The sequence below is a fragment of the Nerophis ophidion genome, linkage group LG14 (assembly GCF_033978795.1).
Source record: "Nerophis ophidion isolate RoL-2023_Sa linkage group LG14, RoL_Noph_v1.0, whole genome shotgun sequence".
Classification (NCBI taxonomy): domain Eukaryota; kingdom Metazoa; phylum Chordata; class Actinopteri; order Syngnathiformes; family Syngnathidae; genus Nerophis; species Nerophis ophidion.
The window spans coordinates 9342737-9361247 of NC_084624.1; the positions used below are offsets into that span (position 1 = coordinate 9342737).

Below are 18511 nucleotides of genomic sequence, written 5' to 3' on the forward strand. Positions count from 1 at the left end.
CTGTTTTGTACTGTTTTTGTACTTATTTTTGTTATTGTTTCTCATCTATTTGATTGTAAATGTTGAAATTTATAAATAAAAGTTAAAAAAACAAAAAAATGAAAAAACAACGCAATAATAATAACAATACATTTTATTTGGTATATAGCACTTTTATGAATATTCAAAGACGCTTTCCAGGATAAAAAATTAAAATATAAAACTGTTCAAAGTAAATCGATTTGATTAATTTTCAAATATTTGAGAAAAAGCATATTTAACAAAAAATTTACATTTTTATTTTTTCCTTGGCCTCAGTCTGGACCCCCTCTCCAGGGGCCCAGGCTTAGACTGAATTGTATTTTTTCTGTCTCCCTGTAATGTTTTTAATTTCCCTTCGGCGATTATTAAAGTATTTCTAATTATGTTTTTGTTTTTTTACATTCACGTCTTGCCCGCGCCAACTTTCCTTTGCCTTCCAGAAAAACAAACCCCAAAGTCCTGAGATTGACAGAAACACGTTAAAGAGTGAAAAAAAAAATTTCTTCTTTTATTGACAAGGCGTACGGTTCTAGTTGGAAAGAGGGCAGAAAACAGAGATTGTACGCCGCCTTCCGCCCGATTGTAGCTGAGATAGGCACCAGCAACCCCAAAGGGAATAAGCGGTAGGAAATGGACGGATAGTCACGTTTGTTCTCCACCATTGTGTGCGCCTTTTGTTTGCTTCCTTTTTTTTGTAGTTCGCTAGTGTTAAAATAAAATATGTACTTACATTCACGTCTTGCCCGCGCCAACTTTCCTTTGCCTTCCAGAAAAACAAACCCCAAAGTCCTGAGATTGACAGAAACACGTTAAAGAGTGAAACATTTTTTGTCTTCTTTTATTGACAAGGCGTACAGTTCTAGTTGGAAAGAGGGCAGAAAACAGCTGCCATTTAACCACAGAGATTGTACGCCGCCTTCCGCCCGATTGTAGCTGAGATAGGCACCAGCGACCCCAAAGGGAATAAGCGGTAGAAAATGGATGGATAGTCACGTTTGTTCTCCACCATTGTGTGCGCCTTTTGTGTGCTTCCTTTTTTTTGTAGTTCGTTAGTGTTAAAATAAAATATGTACTTACATTCACGTCTTGCCCGCGCCAACTTTCCTTTGCCTTCCGGAAAAACAAACCTTAAAGTCCTGGGATTGACAGAAACACATTAAAGAGTGAAACATTTTTTGTCTTCTTTTATTGACAAGGCGTACAGTTCTAGTTGGAAAGAGGGCAGAAAACAGCCGCCGTTTAACCACAGAGATTGTACGCCGCCTTCCGCCCGATTGTAGCTGAGATAGGCACCAGCAACCCCAAAGGGAATAAGCGGTAGGAAATGGACGGATAGTCACGTTTGGTCTCCGTCATTGTGTGCGCCTTTTGTTTGCTTCCTTTTTTTGTAGTTTGTTAGTGTTACAATAAAATATGTACTTACATTCACGTCTTGCCCGCGCCAACTTTCCTTTGCCTTCCGGAAAAACAAACCCCAAAGTCCTGGGATTGACAGAAACACGTTAAAGAGTGAAACGTTTTTTTTCTTCTTTTATTGACAAGGCGTACAGTTCTAGTTGGAAAGAGGGCAGAAAACAGCCGCCGTTTAACCACAGAGATTGTACGCCGCCTTCCGCCCGATTGTAGCTGAGATAGGCACCAGCGACCCCAAAGAGAATAAGCGGTAGAAATGGATGGATAGTCATGTTTGTTCTCCGCCATTGTGTGCGCCTTTTGTTTGCTCCTTTTTTTAAAAATTTTGTTAGTGTTAAAATAAAATATGTACTTACATTCACGTCTTGCCCGCGCCAACTTTCCTTTGCCTTCCGGAAAAACAAACCCCAAAGTCCTGGGATTGACAGAAACACGTTAAAGAGTGAAACATTTTTCTTCTTCTTTTATTTACAAGGCGTACAGTTCTAGTTGGAAAGAGGGCAGAAAACAGCCGCCGTTTAACCACAGAGATTGTACGCCGCCTTCCGCCCGATTGTAGCTGAGATAGGCACCAGCGACCCCAAAGGGAATAAGCGGTACAAAATGGACGGATAGTCACGTTTGTTCTCCGCCATTGTGTGCGCCTTTTGTTTGCTTCCTTTTTCTGTAGTTTGTTAGTGTTAAAATAAAATATGTACTTACATTCACGTTCTGCCAGCGCCAACTTTCCTTTGCCTTCCGGAAAAACAAACCCCAAAGTCCTGAGATTGACAGAAACACGTTAAAGAGTGAAACATTTTTTTTCTTCTTTTATTGACAAGGCGTACAGTTCTAGTTGGAAAGAGGGCAGAAAACAGCCGCCGTTTAACCACAGAGATTGGATTGTCAAAGCTGCAGTAGAGAAATTCTGATTATGAGGACTTTTTTCATCATAAAATCTTCACAGGCTGAACAATTCTCCCCCCCCCCCATGAATGTTAAGTGTGCAAAGACAAGAGAGGAAGACAGTTAAAAGGAGAAATAGGCCAGAATTTTGCCTCTCGGCGAGTTTGCATACAGACAAAAAATGAAAAGGAGTCATTTTGCTGCGTTTTTTTGTCGACCTGAACCGTGGAGGAGGCGGAAAAAGCAGAGAAAAGTGTCCCATAAGTCCATGTGACTCCAACTAAGGACTAAACCTTCAAGACTACTGAAGTGAGAGAGAAGTAATGAATAAAGTGTACATGGAGCGATGTGAGGAGAAAGTAGAAAGTCAGACGTAGAAAGGGGACCCTGTTGCATGTTGTGCTGGTTAAGATCCCGTTACATAGTCCTTGCTTTTCAAAGGCATCCTGGCTAAGGAAAGCATCGCACGTGTTCTCCTCCAGTACGTCTACCCCAGGGGTGTCCAAACTTTTTCCACAGAAGAATTTAAGCATTTTGATATTTTTCAACAAAATATATGGATTTTTTTTTTTTAATCCTTAGGGGTCCTGGGGAGCATAGAGGGTCTCAGTCACTAAAATGTTCAAAATAAGTAAAATTATTATTATTTTTATTTATTTAATGCTTACATTAAATCTGTATATCAACTTGAGGTTGATGTAAAGTAAAACAAATAAGGGTTTATGCCTTTTCTGTCAAATACAACTTTGTTTATTATAGTAAAACTGAAATATGCAGTATTTATATAGATTGATAGTACTTTATTGATTCCTTCAGGAGAGTTCCTTTATTTAGCAATTAAAGCCCTCAAAGATCAATAATGCAGGACATCATTGATTTTAACTATTTAATATATTTGAGTAATCACAGTGAAAAGTTCAATAAAATCCTACTAAATATATTTGAGATCCGAAAGGTTCCCCACTCATAAAGTGATGCATTTTTATTAGGTTTTTTTTTACTTTTAACACTTAAATTTCAAGATCAACTTCAGATATATCCGTCGATTTGAAGTTTGAACTATTATTTTGTTGGTTTTATGCTCTTTTGTCAAAACTTTGATGTTTTTATACGGCAACCACACAACATGTGCGATATTTTTTCCACATAAAACATTTTAAAGTGATCATTTTAAAGTAATAATTCATTATAACATAGATTTTTTTGAGCAAAGGAAAAAAGAAAATTAGGACAAAAAAAACCAACAACTGCCTGCATGGCAGCTTTGCATCAACATTGCCACTTTTTCTCATTAGATTTTACCTCATTCCACTTTTTTTTTTAAATATATATTTTTTAATTTTTGCAAAACTATCAATTTTGCAATTTTTGCAGAATGCGTGGCGATTAGTTGCGGGCCGCACTTTGGACACCCCTGCTCTACGGCCACAGAAGAGCCCAGGTGTGGAAATAAGGCATAAAGAAGAAATGAAAGCTTGTTCACACGTTAAAAGAGGAGTGATTTGTGGTAAAAGTACTGTTCATCTTGTACAAAATTGTGCATCAGACAAAAAAAAAAAAAAACCAACAAACTCCAACATGCAGCCTTTAAGGGCCGTCTGTAGTGGTGCAGCCCAGGAATTCCACCAAAACGGTCACATTTTACACAATTGTAAGATAACTATACAAAGTGCTTTGGTTTTTATCAGCAAATACACCTTAAAAAAAAAAAAAAAAGAAGTCCGTCCCTCACAAAAACACACCAGTTTTAAGACAATATCAGTTACGGTTTGAGGAGGTGAGAAGAGAGGGCGGGGTCAGATTGGCACAGCAGGCGCTGCCATCAAACAACTCGCTGGTGGAAAGTCGCCGGTGGCAGAATGGAAACTACAGTACAGCTTGTGTCGTGCTCGCCTGGCACTTGTTTTTTCATCGACTTGCCCGATGGAGAGCAAAATATTGATTAACCGGACAAAGGGGGGGGGGGGGACACACACACACAAACAAAGTCACATGTACAAACCCCGTTTCCATATGAGTTGGGAAATTGTGTTAGATGTAAATATAAACAGAATACAATGATTTGCAAATCATTTTCAACCCATATTCAGTTGAATATGCTACAAAGACAACATATTTGATGTTCAAACTGATAAACTTCGTTTTTTTTTTGCAAATAATCATTAACTTTAGAATTCAATGCCAGCAACACGTGATAAAGAAGTTGGGAAAGGTGGCAATAAATACTGATAAAGTTGAGGAATGCTCATCAAACACTTATTTGGAAAACCCACAGGTGTGCAGGCTAATTGGGAACAGGTGGGTGCCAGGATTGGGTATAAAAACAGCTTCCCCAAAAAAATGCTCAGTCTTTCACAAGAAAGGATGGGGCGAGGTACACCCCTTTGTCCACAACTGCGTGAGCAAATAGTCAAACAGTTTAAGAACAACGTTTCTCAAAGTGCAATTGCAAGAAATTTAGGGATTTCAACATCTACGCTCCATAATATCATCAAAAGGTTCAGAGAATCTGGAGAAATCACTCCACGTAAGCAGCATGGCCGGAAACCAACATTGAATGACCGTGACGGCACTGTATCCAAAACCGACATCAATCTCTAAAGGATATCACCACATGGGCTCAGGAACACTTCAGAAAACCACTGCCACTAAATACAGTTCGTCGCTACATCTGTAAGTGCAAGTTAAAACTCTACTATGCAAAGCGAAAGCCATTTATCAACAACATCCAGAAACGCCACCGGCTTCTCTGGGCCCGAGATCATCTAAGATGGACTGATACAAAGTGGAAAAGTGTTCTGTGGTCTGACGAGTCCACATTTAAAATTGTTTTTGGAAATATTCAACATCGTGTCATCCGGACCAAAGGGAAAGCGAACCATCCAGACTGTTATCGGCGCAAAGTTGAAAAGCCAGCATCTGTGATGGTATGGGGGTGCATTAGTGCCCAAGGCATGGGTAACTTACACATCTGTGAAGGCACCATTAATGCTGAAAGGTTTTGGAACAACATATGCTGCCATCTAAGCGCCGTCTTTTTCATGGACGCCCCTGCTTATTTCAGCAAGACAATGCCAAGCCACATTCAACACGTGTTACAACAGCGGGGCTTCGTAGTAAAAGAGTGCGGGTACTTTCCTGGCCCGCCTGCAGTCCAGACCTGTCTCCCATGGAAAATGTGTGGCGCATTATGAAGCGTAAAATACGACAGCGGAGACCCCGGACTGTTGAACGACTGAAGCTCTACATAAAACAAGAATGGGAAAGAATTCCGCCTTCAAAGCTTCAACTATTAGTTTCCTCAGTTCCCAAACATTTATTGAGTGTTGTTAAAAGAAAAGGTGATGTAACACAGTGGTGAACATGCCCTTTCCCAACTACTTTGGCACGTATTGCAGCCATGAAATTCTAAGTTATTATTATTTGCAAAGAAAAATGAAGTTTGAGTTTGAACATCAAATATGTTGTCTTTGTAGTGCATTCAACTGGATTTGCAAATCATTGTATTCTGTTTATATTTACATCAAACACAATTTCTAACTCATATGGAAACAGGGTTTGTACAAAGATGCGGCCTGGGTACTTTTAAATCCATTGTTTTAAGAGAAAAAAAATGCGTGCGGGGTTTAGTGTTTGCATGATTAAAATATCAGTGTTTCAGTCAACCGCCTCCGTGTGCTTGGGTTTGGAATCAGAAGCCCTTCCGAGTCAGCCCAAAAAAGTGCTAAAGTCAAGTTGATAAAACGGGTGTCAAAAATATCAAAGGGAATTCAAATAAAAGCAATTAACAATATTTGAATGTGTTTCCCATGCAAGTCATCAGTACTGGTGTTCAACACCAGGGGGCACACCACCTTGCCTGACTGGCTGGTTTGACTCCTTTCTGCAAGACTTTATCTCTTCTGACTCTCTTTGCCATCACCTGGGGACAGTCACTGGAAAAAGGTCCGCTACGTTTCCGGCCCGCTCCTTTGGGCTCGGAATAAAAGTTGAGAGTGTCAGACTTGGCCTGAAGAAGACGTCCTGGCATCTCCCCTCGCTCAGCTGCTTTGTAAAAAGTAGAAACAGGAAGACGGTTCGTTAGTCGGCGGCACGTACGCTGACAGGGACCTGGATTCTTGTCCCGTGCTGGACTGCTTGTTTAGTGCAAGCACCTGGCATGCCTCCTTCACATCCAAACCTGCTCCGGGTGGGAACACAGGTGGAAGAAAGGGGGCGTGGAGCGGGGAGGGGGGGCGGAGTCATAGACGAGGAGGCACTGCAATCAGAGAAGTTAAAAGGGACTCGGTGGCGAGGGGGGTGTGCTATGTGTCCGGACGGACGTCCGAGACCCCGGGCAAGTCTGGGTCGGCCCCTCTCGGCGCTGACATGTCTTTATCGGAGTGTGCTGGAAACGTCCTTGTTGCGTCGCAAGTGATCGCCGCGGGGATGGCGTCGAATTCGCCGCCGGAATCAGTCCTGGACATCCCGTAACCGTCACAGCCCTCCTCCTCCTCCTCCTCCTCCTCTTCCTCGGCCAAGCTCTCGGTGTCGGACTCCCCTTCTTCCTCCAAGGTCAGCTCAAACTGGAACTTGTCAGATAAGTTGCCGGTGCCGACGCAAAAGCCGGACGCCTCGCCGGTCAGACCTCCTTCTTGCGGTCCCTCGGGGTGGGGTGAGGGACTGCGGGGGATCATGCTCTGGTACCACTCCCTGTTGTCCTCCAGCGTGTCCAGGATCTCCTGGGCGTCGGGGTGGACCAGGTCGGCCCACGTCTCCCACAGAGGGTGAACGATGTAATCGATGAAGCCCACCTGGAAGAGAAGCTGGGATGAGAGCCTTGATCCCTCCTTTGATTGACAGCTGTGGGCTAGTCTTGTCCCCATACCGACACTTTGGGACCGCTATCGGCGATATAGCTCGGTTGGTAGAGTGGCCGTGCCAGCAACTTGAGGGTTGCAGGTTCGATTCCCGCTTCCGCCATCCTAGTCACTGCCGTTGTGTCCTTGGGCAAGACACTTTACCCACCTGCTCCCAGTGGCACCCACACTGCTTTAAATGTAACTTAGATATTGGGTTTCACTATGTAAAGCGCTTTGAGTCACTAGAGAAAAGCGCTATATAAATATAATTCACTTCACTTCACTATCAAAATTATTTTGATACTTTTCTAAATAAAAGGACCAAAAAAAATGGCATTATTGGCTTTATTTTAACAAAAAATCTTAAAGTACATCAGGGGTCACCAACCTTTTTGAAAGCAAGAGCTACTTCTTGGGTACACTGAAAAAAATAACTCATAAGATTTACTTTAAAAAAAATTTTGTAAGTATTTGCACGCAAATGATTTAAGTAAAATTTAAAGCTGCAATATCAAGTAAATTCTACTTACCATATAACATAACAGTCGTGAAGATATTAAGTAACAGTTACTTAATTACATCAAAGTTTTAAGTTATATTTATTTAAACAAATTAAGTAAAGTCTACTTGTTTTTCATCTGCGGTAACATCATTTTACTCAAATTTTAAGCACGTTTTATATACCATATTTCCTTGAATAGCCGTCGGCCCGCTAATTATTTTAAAACCTCTTTTCGCTCCCGCGCCCATCAATGGCGTGCAGGACTTAAAAGAGTGTAATTGAAAGGACTTTGACAAAATATTATACTACAGCCGCGGCACGGTGGTTGGGGACCACTGCTCTTCAGCATGTCATCACGGCATATGTCTCCCATACGAGATTGCAATGCATACTTGGTCAACAGCCATACCTTTTACACTGACGGTAGTGATATAAACAACTTTGAAATTCTTACTAATATGCGCCACACTCTGTGAACCCACACCACACACCTTTCTGGTAAACATAGACTCTGTAACACATTATAAACGCAAGATAAGAATTACCCATAATGCCACCTTGCAGTGCTCTGTGAAGTGATCCTAACGGCCGGAGCGAAGCCTGTCATGCATGCCTTTCAAAACACCAGATTTTCAGAGTAAAGTTTATGTAATATTTTTAGGTTTATGAACGTACAACTATTAAACATTTAAATAGTATGAGGAAACATGAGTAAAACTTACTCTTCCCCCATAATTCATGTATGACGTTAATAAAATGTTGAATTTTACTTAAGAAACTCTAGTTCTTACTGAATGTTAAAAATATTAGGTATAAATTATGAAAGTTACTCTAATAGAGTTTACAGCTCCAAAAAGTCACTTTTTTCAGTGTACTGATTAATGCAAAGGGCTACCAGTTTGATACACACTTAAATAAATTGCCAGAAATAGCCAATTTGCTCAATTTACCTTTAATAAATAAATCTATATATATATATAGAAAAATGGGTATTTCTGTCCGTCATTCCGTCGTACTGTGATGAGGTGGCGACTTGTCCAGGGTGTACCCCGCCTTCCGCCCGATTGTAGCTGAGATAGGCGCCAGCGCCCCCCGCGACCCCAAAAGGGAATAAGCGGTAGAAAATGGATGGATGGCATTCCGTCGTACATTTTTTTTCCTTTTACGGAAGGTTTTTTGTAGAGAATAAATGATGAAAAAAACACTTAATTGAACGGTTTAAAAGAGGAGGAAACAGGAAAAAAATGAACATTTAATTTTGAAACATAGTTTATCTTCAATTTCGACTCTTTAAAATTCAAAATTCAACCGAAAAAAGAAGAGAAAAACTAGCTAGTTTGAATCTTTTTGAAAAAATTAAAAAAATAATTTATGGGACATTATTAGTATTTTTTCCTGATTGAGATTAATTTTAAAATTTTGATGACATGTTTTACATAGGTTAAAATCCAATCTGCATTTTCTTAAAAAATATAACAAATTGGACCAAGCTATATTTCTAACAAAGACAAATCATTATTTCTTTTAGATTTTCCAGAATAAAAATTTTAAATTAAATTCAAAAGACTTTGAAATAAGATTTAAATTTGATTGTACAGATGTTCTAGACTTGCCAGAATAATGTTTTTGAATTTGAATCATAATAAGTTTGAAGAAATATTTCACAAATATTCTTTGTTGAAAAAACAGAAGCTAAAATGAAGAATTAAATTAAAATGTATTTATTATTCTTTAAAATTAAAAGAAAATACTTGAACATTGATTTAAATCATCAGGAAAGAAGAGGAAGGAATTTAAAAGGTAAAAAGGTATTTTTGTTTAAAAATCGAAAAATAATTTTTAAGGTTGTGTTTTTTTCTCCAAAATTGTCTTTCTGAAAGTTATAAGAAACAAAGCAAAAATATAAATGAATTTATTCAAACTAGTGAAAACCAAGTCTTTAAAATATTTTCTTGCATTTTCAAATTCTATTTGAGTTTTGTTTCTCTTGGAATTAAAAATGTCGAGCAAAGCGAGACCAGCTTGCTAGTAAATAAATAAAATTTAAAAAATAGAGGCAGCTCACTGGTAAGTGCTGCTATTTGAGCTATTTTTAGAACAAGCCAGCGGGCGACTCATCTGGTCCTTACGGGCGACCTAGTGCCCACGGGCACCGTGTTGGTGACCCCTGCTGTACATGAAACATATGTTTATTATTGCAAGTTTGTCCTTAAATAAAATAGTGAACATACTAGACAACTTGTCTTTTAGTAGTAAGTAAACAAACAAAGACTCCTAATTAGTCTTCTGACACATGCAGTAACATATTGTGTCATTTATACACCTATTTTTTTGTACACATAATTAGGGACAAACTGTAAAAAATATTATTAATAATTTACTGTTAATATCTGCTTATTTTCTGTTTTAACATGTTCTATCTACACTTCTGTTAAAATGTAATAATCACTTATTCTTCTTTTCTTTGATAGTTTACATTAGTTTTGGGTGATACCACACATTTAGGTATCGATCCGATACCAAGTAGTGACCGTATCATACATTGGTCATATTCAAAGTCCTCATGTGTCCAGGGTAGTGTTGTCCCGTTACCATTATTTTAGGACTGTTACCAAAATTATTTTGATACTTTTTTTAATAAAGGGGACCACAAAAATGGTATTATTGGCTTTATTTTAACAAACAATCTTAGTGTGCATTAAACATATGTTTATTATTGCAAGTTTGTCCTTAAATAAAATAGTGAACATACTAGACAACTTGTCTTTTAGTAGTAAGTAAACAAACAAAGACTCCTAATTAGTCTGCTGACATATGCAGTAACATATTGTGTCATTCATACACCTATTATTTTGTACACATTATTAGGGACAAGTGGTAGAAAATTAATCATTTGTCTGCTTATTAATTTATTGTTAATATCTGCTTATTTTCTTGTTTTATTATGTTCTATCTACACTTTTGTCAAAATGTAATAATCACTTATTCTTCTTTTCTTTGACACTTTACATTAGTTTTGGACGATACCACACATTTGGGTATCGATCCGATACCAAGTTGTTAGAGGATCATACTTTGGTCATATTCAAAGTCCTCATGTGTCCAGGGACATATATACTGACTTTATAAACATTGTATGATTTGTTTTTTAAAAAGGAGAAAATATATGATAAAAAATATTTTTATCATAGAACGCTCCTGTACTTGGTATCATTACAGTGGATGTCAAGTGTAGATCCACCCATGGAATTTGTTTACATTATGACGTCTGTGAGCTTATGTATCCTCCTAGTGTGTAGTGAAGCATGTTTAGATATTCCTCGTCCTATATACATTTACAATAAACATTTTAATAAAATTAATTAATTGACCCCCCCAAAAAGATATAAATTATAAAAGTAATATAAAACATATTTAATTTTTTAATAAACATTTAACATGTTCTATCTACACTTCTGTTGAAATGTAATAATCACTTATTCTTCTCTTCTTTGATACTTTACATTAGTTTTGGATGATACCACACATTTAGGTATCGATCAATGATACCAAGTAGTAACAGTATCGTACATTGGTCATATTCAAAGTCCTCATGTGTCCAGGGACATATTCCCTGAGTTTATAAACAGAATATAATTTTTTTAAAAACGAAAGAAGATGTTTTGATACCAAAAAATATTGATGTAATCATAGTAGTATCAACTAGATACGCTCCTATACTTGGTATCATTACAGTGGATGTCAGGTGTAGAGCCACCCATGGCGTTTGTTGACATTTTGACACCGGGGAGCTACGGCTATTCCTCGTCCTGCAGTGATAATGATACTTGTAAGAAACATACTTTATTTGTCGCCATGGAGACGAGGATTAGTGATTTAGAAGTAGCTAAAACACTGCAGACTGGGGCTAGACATTAACTTTCTTTAGTTTTTAAGCCAAAATGCGTCCATTCTCCCTTTTCTGTCAACACATTGTCTGCTTGTAAGTACTCTGTGATCGTGCACTGCCGAACATGCTCCTCTGCTCGTAAACCAGCAATGACCACCATTGGAGGGGCGTGGATCGGTACTATTTAGAGGCGGTGTAGTATCGAATATGATTCATTAGTATCACGGTACTGTATACCGTAGAACCATAGTCTAGGCTTTACCTGACTCTTCTCAATGGAGGCGTTGTGTTTGTCGCACATGGGGCTGATCTCCATGCCCTTGTCTCGCTCCCTGTCCCCTTGGGTGAAAAACTCCACCATGATCCGGTCCGTCCACTGGCGGTACAACTCCAGCGGCTTGGTGGGGTTGCTGAGGTCGGCGCAGTGCACCATGTTCTGGAGGACCTGAAAAAGCGCACAGTCAAAAAAAACAACCTGAAATCCGGAGTCCTGGAGTGAAACGATGAACGGTTCTTACCTGTATGCGGTCCGAGTAATTGTCCAGGAGCAGAACTCCTAAACTGGTGACCTTCTTGGTCTCCACCATGGTTTTCAGGTCCGCCAGCAGGTTCATGTGCTTGGACATATCGGTGGCGAGCACCTGTAACCCCGACAGACGCACCAACTGGTTAGTGGAGGATGTCGACCAGGAGAGGTGTGACACACCACAACACATCCAGTCTTTGAAAGGACTCTCTTAGGTGTACCCTCAGAACCCATTCACAGTTTTAAGACATTCCTTTTTTTCTAGCTCGAACACGCTTTTACCCCTTGCAGCACTAACTCTTCCAGGACGCTACAATACACACCCTTGTTACCCAAAACCCCACTACCTCAACTTCCTCCCAAAACCCTGTTTCCATAGGAAACGGAATTCAATGATTTGCAAATCCTTTTCAACCCATATTCAGTTGAATATGCTAAAAAGACAACATATTTGATGTTCAAACTCATAAACTTTTTAATTTTTTTGCAAATAATCATTAACTTTAGAATTTAATGTCAGCAACACGTGACAAAGAAGTTGGGAAAGGTGGCAATAAATACTGATAAAGTTGAGGAATGCTCATCAAACACTTATTTCAAACAGGCTAATTGGGAACAGGTGGGTGCCATGATTGGGTATAAAAACAGCTTCCCAAAAAATGTTCAGTCTTTCGCAAGAAAGGATGGGGCGAGGTACACCCCTTTGTCCACAACTGCGTGAGCAAATAGTCAAACAGTTTAAGAACAACGTTTCTCAAAGTGCAATTGCCAGAAATTTAGGGATTTCAACATCTACGCTCCATAATAACATCAAAAGGTTCAGAGAATCTGGAGAAATCACTCCACATAAGCGGCATGGCCGGAAACCAACATTGAATGACCGTGACCTTCGATCCCTCAGACGGTACTGTATAAAAAAAACGACATCAATCTCTAAAGGATATCACCACATGGGCTCAGGAACACTTCAGAAAAACACTGCCACTAAATACAGTTTGTCGCTACATCTGTAAGTGCAAGTTAAAGCAAAGCGAAAGCCATTTATCAACAACATCCAGAAACGCCGCCGGCTTCTCTGGGCCCGAGATCATCTAAGATGGACTGACGCAAAGTGGAAAAGTGTTGTGTGGTCTGACGAGTCCACATTTCAAATTGTTTTTGGAAATATTCGACATCATGTCATCTGGACCCAAGAGGAAGCAAACCATCCAGACTGTTATCGACGCAAAGTTCAAAAGCCAGCATCTGTGATGGTATGGGGGTGCATTAGTGCCCAAGGCATGGGTAACTTACACATCTGTGAAGGCACCATTAATGCTGAAAGGTACATACAGGTTTGGAACAACATATGCTGCCATCTAAGCGCCGTCTTTTTCATGGACGCCCCTGCTTATTTTAGCAAGACAATGCCAAGCCACATTCAGCACGAGTTACAACAGCGTGGCTTCATAAAAAAAAGTGTGCAAGTAATTTCCTGGCCCGCCTGCAGTCTAGACCTGTCTCCCATGGAAAATGTGTGGCGCATTATGAAGCGTAAAATATGACAGCGGAGACCCCGGACTGTTGAACGACTGAAGTTCTACATAAAACAAGAATGGGAAATAATTCCACTTTCAAAGCTTCAACAATTAGTTTCCTCAGTTCCCTACTTTGGCACGTGTTGCAACCATGAAATTCTAAGTTAATTAGTGTTTGCCAAAAAAAAAAAAAGTTTGAGTTTGAACATGAAATATCTTGTTTCTGTAGTGCATTCAACTGAATATGGGTTGAAACAGATTAGCAAATCATTGTATTCCGTTTATATTTACATCTAACACAATTTCCCAACTCATATGGAAACAGGGTTTGTATTTTGGAAAACATTGTTACATTGTTTCAAGCATCCAGCGGGGCATCACAACAAAATTAGGCATAATAATGTGTTCATTCCACAACTGTATACAGTGGGGCAAAAACGTATTTAGTCAGCCAGCGATTGTGCAAGTTCTCCCACTTAAAATGATGACAGAGGTCTGTAATTTTCATCATAGGTACACTTCAACTGTGAGAGACAGAATGTGAAAAAACAACCCAGGAATTCACATTGTAGGAATTTTAAAGAATTTATTTGTAAATTGTGGTGGAAAATAAGTATTTGGTCAACCATTCAAAGTTCTCACTGATGGAAGGAGGTTTTGGCTCAAAATCTCACGATACATGGCCCCATTCATTCTTTCCTTAACACGGATCAATCGTCCTGTCCCCTTAGCAGAAAAACAGCCCCAAAGCATGATGTTTCCACCCCCATGCTTCACAGTGGGTGTGGTGTTCTTGGGATGCAACTCAGTATTCTTCTTCCTCCAAACACGACGAGTTGAGTTTACACCAAAATGGATACATGGTTGATACAGCCGAGGATTGGGAGAATGCCATGTGGTCAGAAGAAACCAAAATAGAACTTTTTGGTATAAACTCAACTCGTCGTGTTTGGAGGCAGAAGAATACTGAGTTGCATCCCAAGAACACCATACCTACTGTGAAGCATGGGGGTGGAAACATCATGCTTTGGGGCTGTTTTTCTGCTAAGGGGACAGGACGATTGATCCGTGTTAAGGAAAGAATGAATGGGGCCATGTATCGTGAGATTTTGAGCCAAAACCTCCTTCCATCAGTGCGAGCTTTGAATGCTTGACCAAATACTTATTTTCCACCATCATAAAAAAATAAATTCTTTAAAATTCTTACAATGTGAATTCCTAAATTTTTTTTTCACATTCTGTCTCTCACAGTTGAAGTGTACCTATGATGAAAATTACAGACCTCTGTCATCATTTGAAGTGGGAGAACTTGCACAATCGCTGGCTGACTAAATACTTTTTTGCCCCACTGTATATCGGTACGGTTGATATTGGAATCGGTGATTAAGAGTTGGACAATATCGGCAAATATTATCGGACATCTCTAGTTACAACTACAACACCAAGGCCGCTCTCTCCCTTCAAAGAACCAGAACTCCCATCTGTATAAAAAGTAGCCACCTACCATGTCGATGACCATTTTGCGCAGCGAATGTCCCTGTTTCTTGCTGAGGTTCTGGAAGATGTCACAGTTGTCCTCCTGCAGGAGCTTGAAGCCGACTGCCAGGTGGTGATTCTCCAACACCGACGAGTCGTTGTACATCAACGCCAGCTCGGAATCTTGGGTGGAGAAAACGTAAGATGAGCATCAAGGGAATCCACGTTGCTCAACAACCACAACGACAACTCACTGGTGTTGATCAGAAACTGATTGGAGACCCCGGGGTGGTCCACGTCGTGGATGGCGCTCGCAAAGAGAGCGGCGAGGATCTCCAGATCGGTGAACACGGCCTTTAGAACACAAGGAGGAATATGAAGGAAATACATGGTCGTCATCATCGTCATGGACTTTTACCTCCAGCGCGGGCGTGGACAGCAGCACGTGCGTGGACTGGGCCACGTCGGCGGCGTGGATGTTGTTGTGGTACGCCACGTCTGCGTGGTAGTGATCCTCCAGGGTCATCATGAAAGTGATGAAAGTGTCGGTGGGAATCTTGAAAGACTTGAGAAGGTCACGTTCCTGCAGCAAAAACATCAATGTTTATACTTCATGTGTTTAAAGTAGGGCTGGCCGATACGGCCTTTTTTTAATATCTCCATATCTCCCGATACACCATATATATCTCCATATTTTGCCTTAGCCTTGAATGAACACTTGATGCATATAATCACAGCAGTATGATGATTCTATGTGTCTACATCAGGGGTCCCCAAACTGCGGCCAGGTCCAGCATGAACTGTGGCATGAAACTAGCAATGTCGCCAGACCGACTGACTGGCAAGGGTGGTTTAAAGGGGAACATTATCACAATTTATTTTATTTTTCGAAGTTTTTTTCAAAATTTTACCCATTATGCAATATCCCGAAAAACGTCTTCAAAGTACCTGATTTTCACCATCGCTATATCCACCCGTCCATTTTCCTGTGAAGTCACTGCGTGAAGCAACAGAAAACAAGCATGGCGGATAGAACAGAAAGATATAGCGACATTAGCTCGGATTCAGACTCGGATTTCAGCGGCTTAAGCAATTCAACTGATTACGCATGTATTGAAACGGATGGTTGGAGTGTGGAGGCAGATAGCAAACACGAAATTGAAGAAGAAACGGAAGCTGTTGAGCCATATCACGACAGACAGCGACAACGAGGACGAATTCGGCGATCGCCTTCTAACCAACGATTGCATCTTTTGACCATTGGTGCAACTTGAATCCGTCGATTGGTATGTGTTTGTTTGGCATTAAATGTGGGTGGAGGGAAAGGCTGGATGCAAATATAGCTACAAATGAGGCATAATGATGCAATATGTACATACAGTTAGCCTAAATAGCATGTTAGCATCGATTAGCTTGCAGTCATGCCGTGACCAAATATGTCTGATTAGCACATAAGTCAATAACAAACCAAAAAACTCCCCTTTGTGATTTCGTTGACTTTATCATTGGAAATGCATCTGCTTTGAGTGTCGCAGGATATCCACACATTCTTGCCATCTCTGTCGTAGCATCGCTATCGTCGGTAAAGTGTGCAGAACAATCGAGGGACTTTCGCATCTTTTGACCACTGGTGCACCTTGAATCCGTCGATTGGTAAGTGTTTGTTTGGTATTAAGTGTGGGTGGAGGGAAAGGCTGGATGCAAATATAGCTACAAATGAGGCATAATGATGCACTATGTACATACAGCTAGCCTAAATAGCATGTTAGCATCGATTAGCATGCTGTGACCATTGGTATGTCTGATTAGTACACTCCACGTAAGTCAACTTGAGTATGTTTACACAGCGACGAGGCATAATGTCTCCAAGGTATGGAAAAAAGTCAAAAAAATGGAAAATAACAGCTGATTTGACTTGGTGTGTGTAATGTGTTTGAGAAATTGGCGGATTACTTCCGGTTGTGATGTCACGGGTGAAAGGTCATTGCTCCGACAACGAACAATTGAAAGGCGTTTCAATCGCCAAATTCACCCTTTTAGAGTTCGGAAATCGGTTAAAAAAACATACGGTCTTTTTTCTGCAACATCAAGGTATATATTGACGCTTACATAGGTCTACTGATAATGTTCCCCTTTAAATAAAAGTCTCTTAATTGGAAACAGGTGCGCGTCCCAAACACCAGAGGCAGGTGAAAATCATAAGTCGCCATGGTAAATAAAACAAAACAAGGCTGCACAAAAACAGGAACTAATGAAGTACAAACTAACAGAACATAACAAAAACCTGATTCGGACCACGGATCATGACAGAAGTCTTACTGTTTCTTCAGCACTTGCAGTGAGCAAACTCGTCCAAAAGATGGCGCCATAGCACAAATATAACACACCTTTTTGTTTAAGTTAGGTTCTGCGCATGTCGAGGTAAAGTATTTCGATTTAAGGTGTGATGCATGAAAACGCAGTTCAGTGTCCATGTACACAGGAACATTCTAATCCCATTGATGATCAGATTAAATACATGTTGTCCTCCAGACTTCTTCTGTTTATTTGATACTGTCATTACTTGCACAAGTGGCGGACTAGTGTATTACAAGTGAGTACCGCTGCGGCCCATACGGACCACAGTTGAGAAACAGATATTTCCGACAATAGTTAAAAAACACTGATTTAAACTATCTTTGAAGTGTGCTACCTGGAAAATGGTGTACATGGTGACTGTGAGTGGACGGTTTCCAGAATATTCCGAGACCTTAAAGATGTCAATCCCCCATCTGTTGACGTCATCCAATTCCTAAACACAGAGGCGTAAGGTGAAACAAAATATGACAAGGATTTATGACAAAGTTGTAGTATGATATCAATCCCCCTGACCTTGGCCAGGAGACCTTCCTGAGTCGCAGTGACCCCAAAGCGAGGGATGGTGGAGGGTGCAAGGCTGGGACTGTGCGTAGCCTTTTTCACGCCGCTGATCTGGGACATGGGTCGCTTCTTCTTCTCCTCCTTGGAGGACGGAGCCATGATGTCCATGTCATGTGGCTTCTCTGTCAGATGGACAAAATCTTAACACTACAGTCGTAACTACAAAAAAGTCACACATTTTCATGTGATTTGATCGAATTTCATTGCATATTTCAAATACAGTAATATATAACAACACACCGAACAAAAACACTTTTGTTTTGCATCCATTTTTCATGATTTAAACTAAAAAAAGATCTTGAACTTTTACTATATACACAAAAGACCTATTCCTTTCAAATATTGTTGACAAATCTGTCTAAATCTGTGTTAGTGAGCATTTCTTCTTTGCCGAGATAATCCACTGATGAAACGCCATGATTATTGCAAAGACTTAGACTTGGACAAACTTTAATGATCCACAAGGTGTGCAATACCTGAAACATGCAGTTTTATCACACAGCACCATGCCGCAGATGTCGC

General features: G+C 40.1%; 1 protein-coding gene across 6 annotated transcripts in view; it reads right to left on the reverse strand.

Moving 5' to 3' along the window:
* Positions 1–2225: 2225 nt before the first annotated feature.
* Positions 2226–18511, reverse strand: part of pde4ca (phosphodiesterase 4C, cAMP-specific a) — a 154930-nt gene continuing 138644 nt past the window's right edge. For all 6 annotated transcript variants that reach the window (XM_061919791.1, XM_061919790.1, XM_061919793.1 and 3 more), the window contains 8 exons: positions 17942–18111; positions 17763–17861; positions 15489–15653; positions 15325–15424; positions 15099–15253; positions 12070–12192; positions 11814–11996; positions 2226–7112 (listed from right to left, as the gene is read on the reverse strand). In XM_061919791.1, coding sequence (XP_061775775.1) covers positions 6624–7112; positions 11814–11996; positions 12070–12192; positions 15099–15253; positions 15325–15424; positions 15489–15653; positions 17763–17861; positions 17942–18111 — 1484 coding nt within the window. In that variant the 3' untranslated portion in view covers positions 2226–6623. The remainder of the gene's footprint in view (positions 7113–11813; positions 11997–12069; positions 12193–15098; positions 15254–15324; positions 15425–15488; positions 15654–17762; positions 17862–17941; positions 18112–18511) is intronic.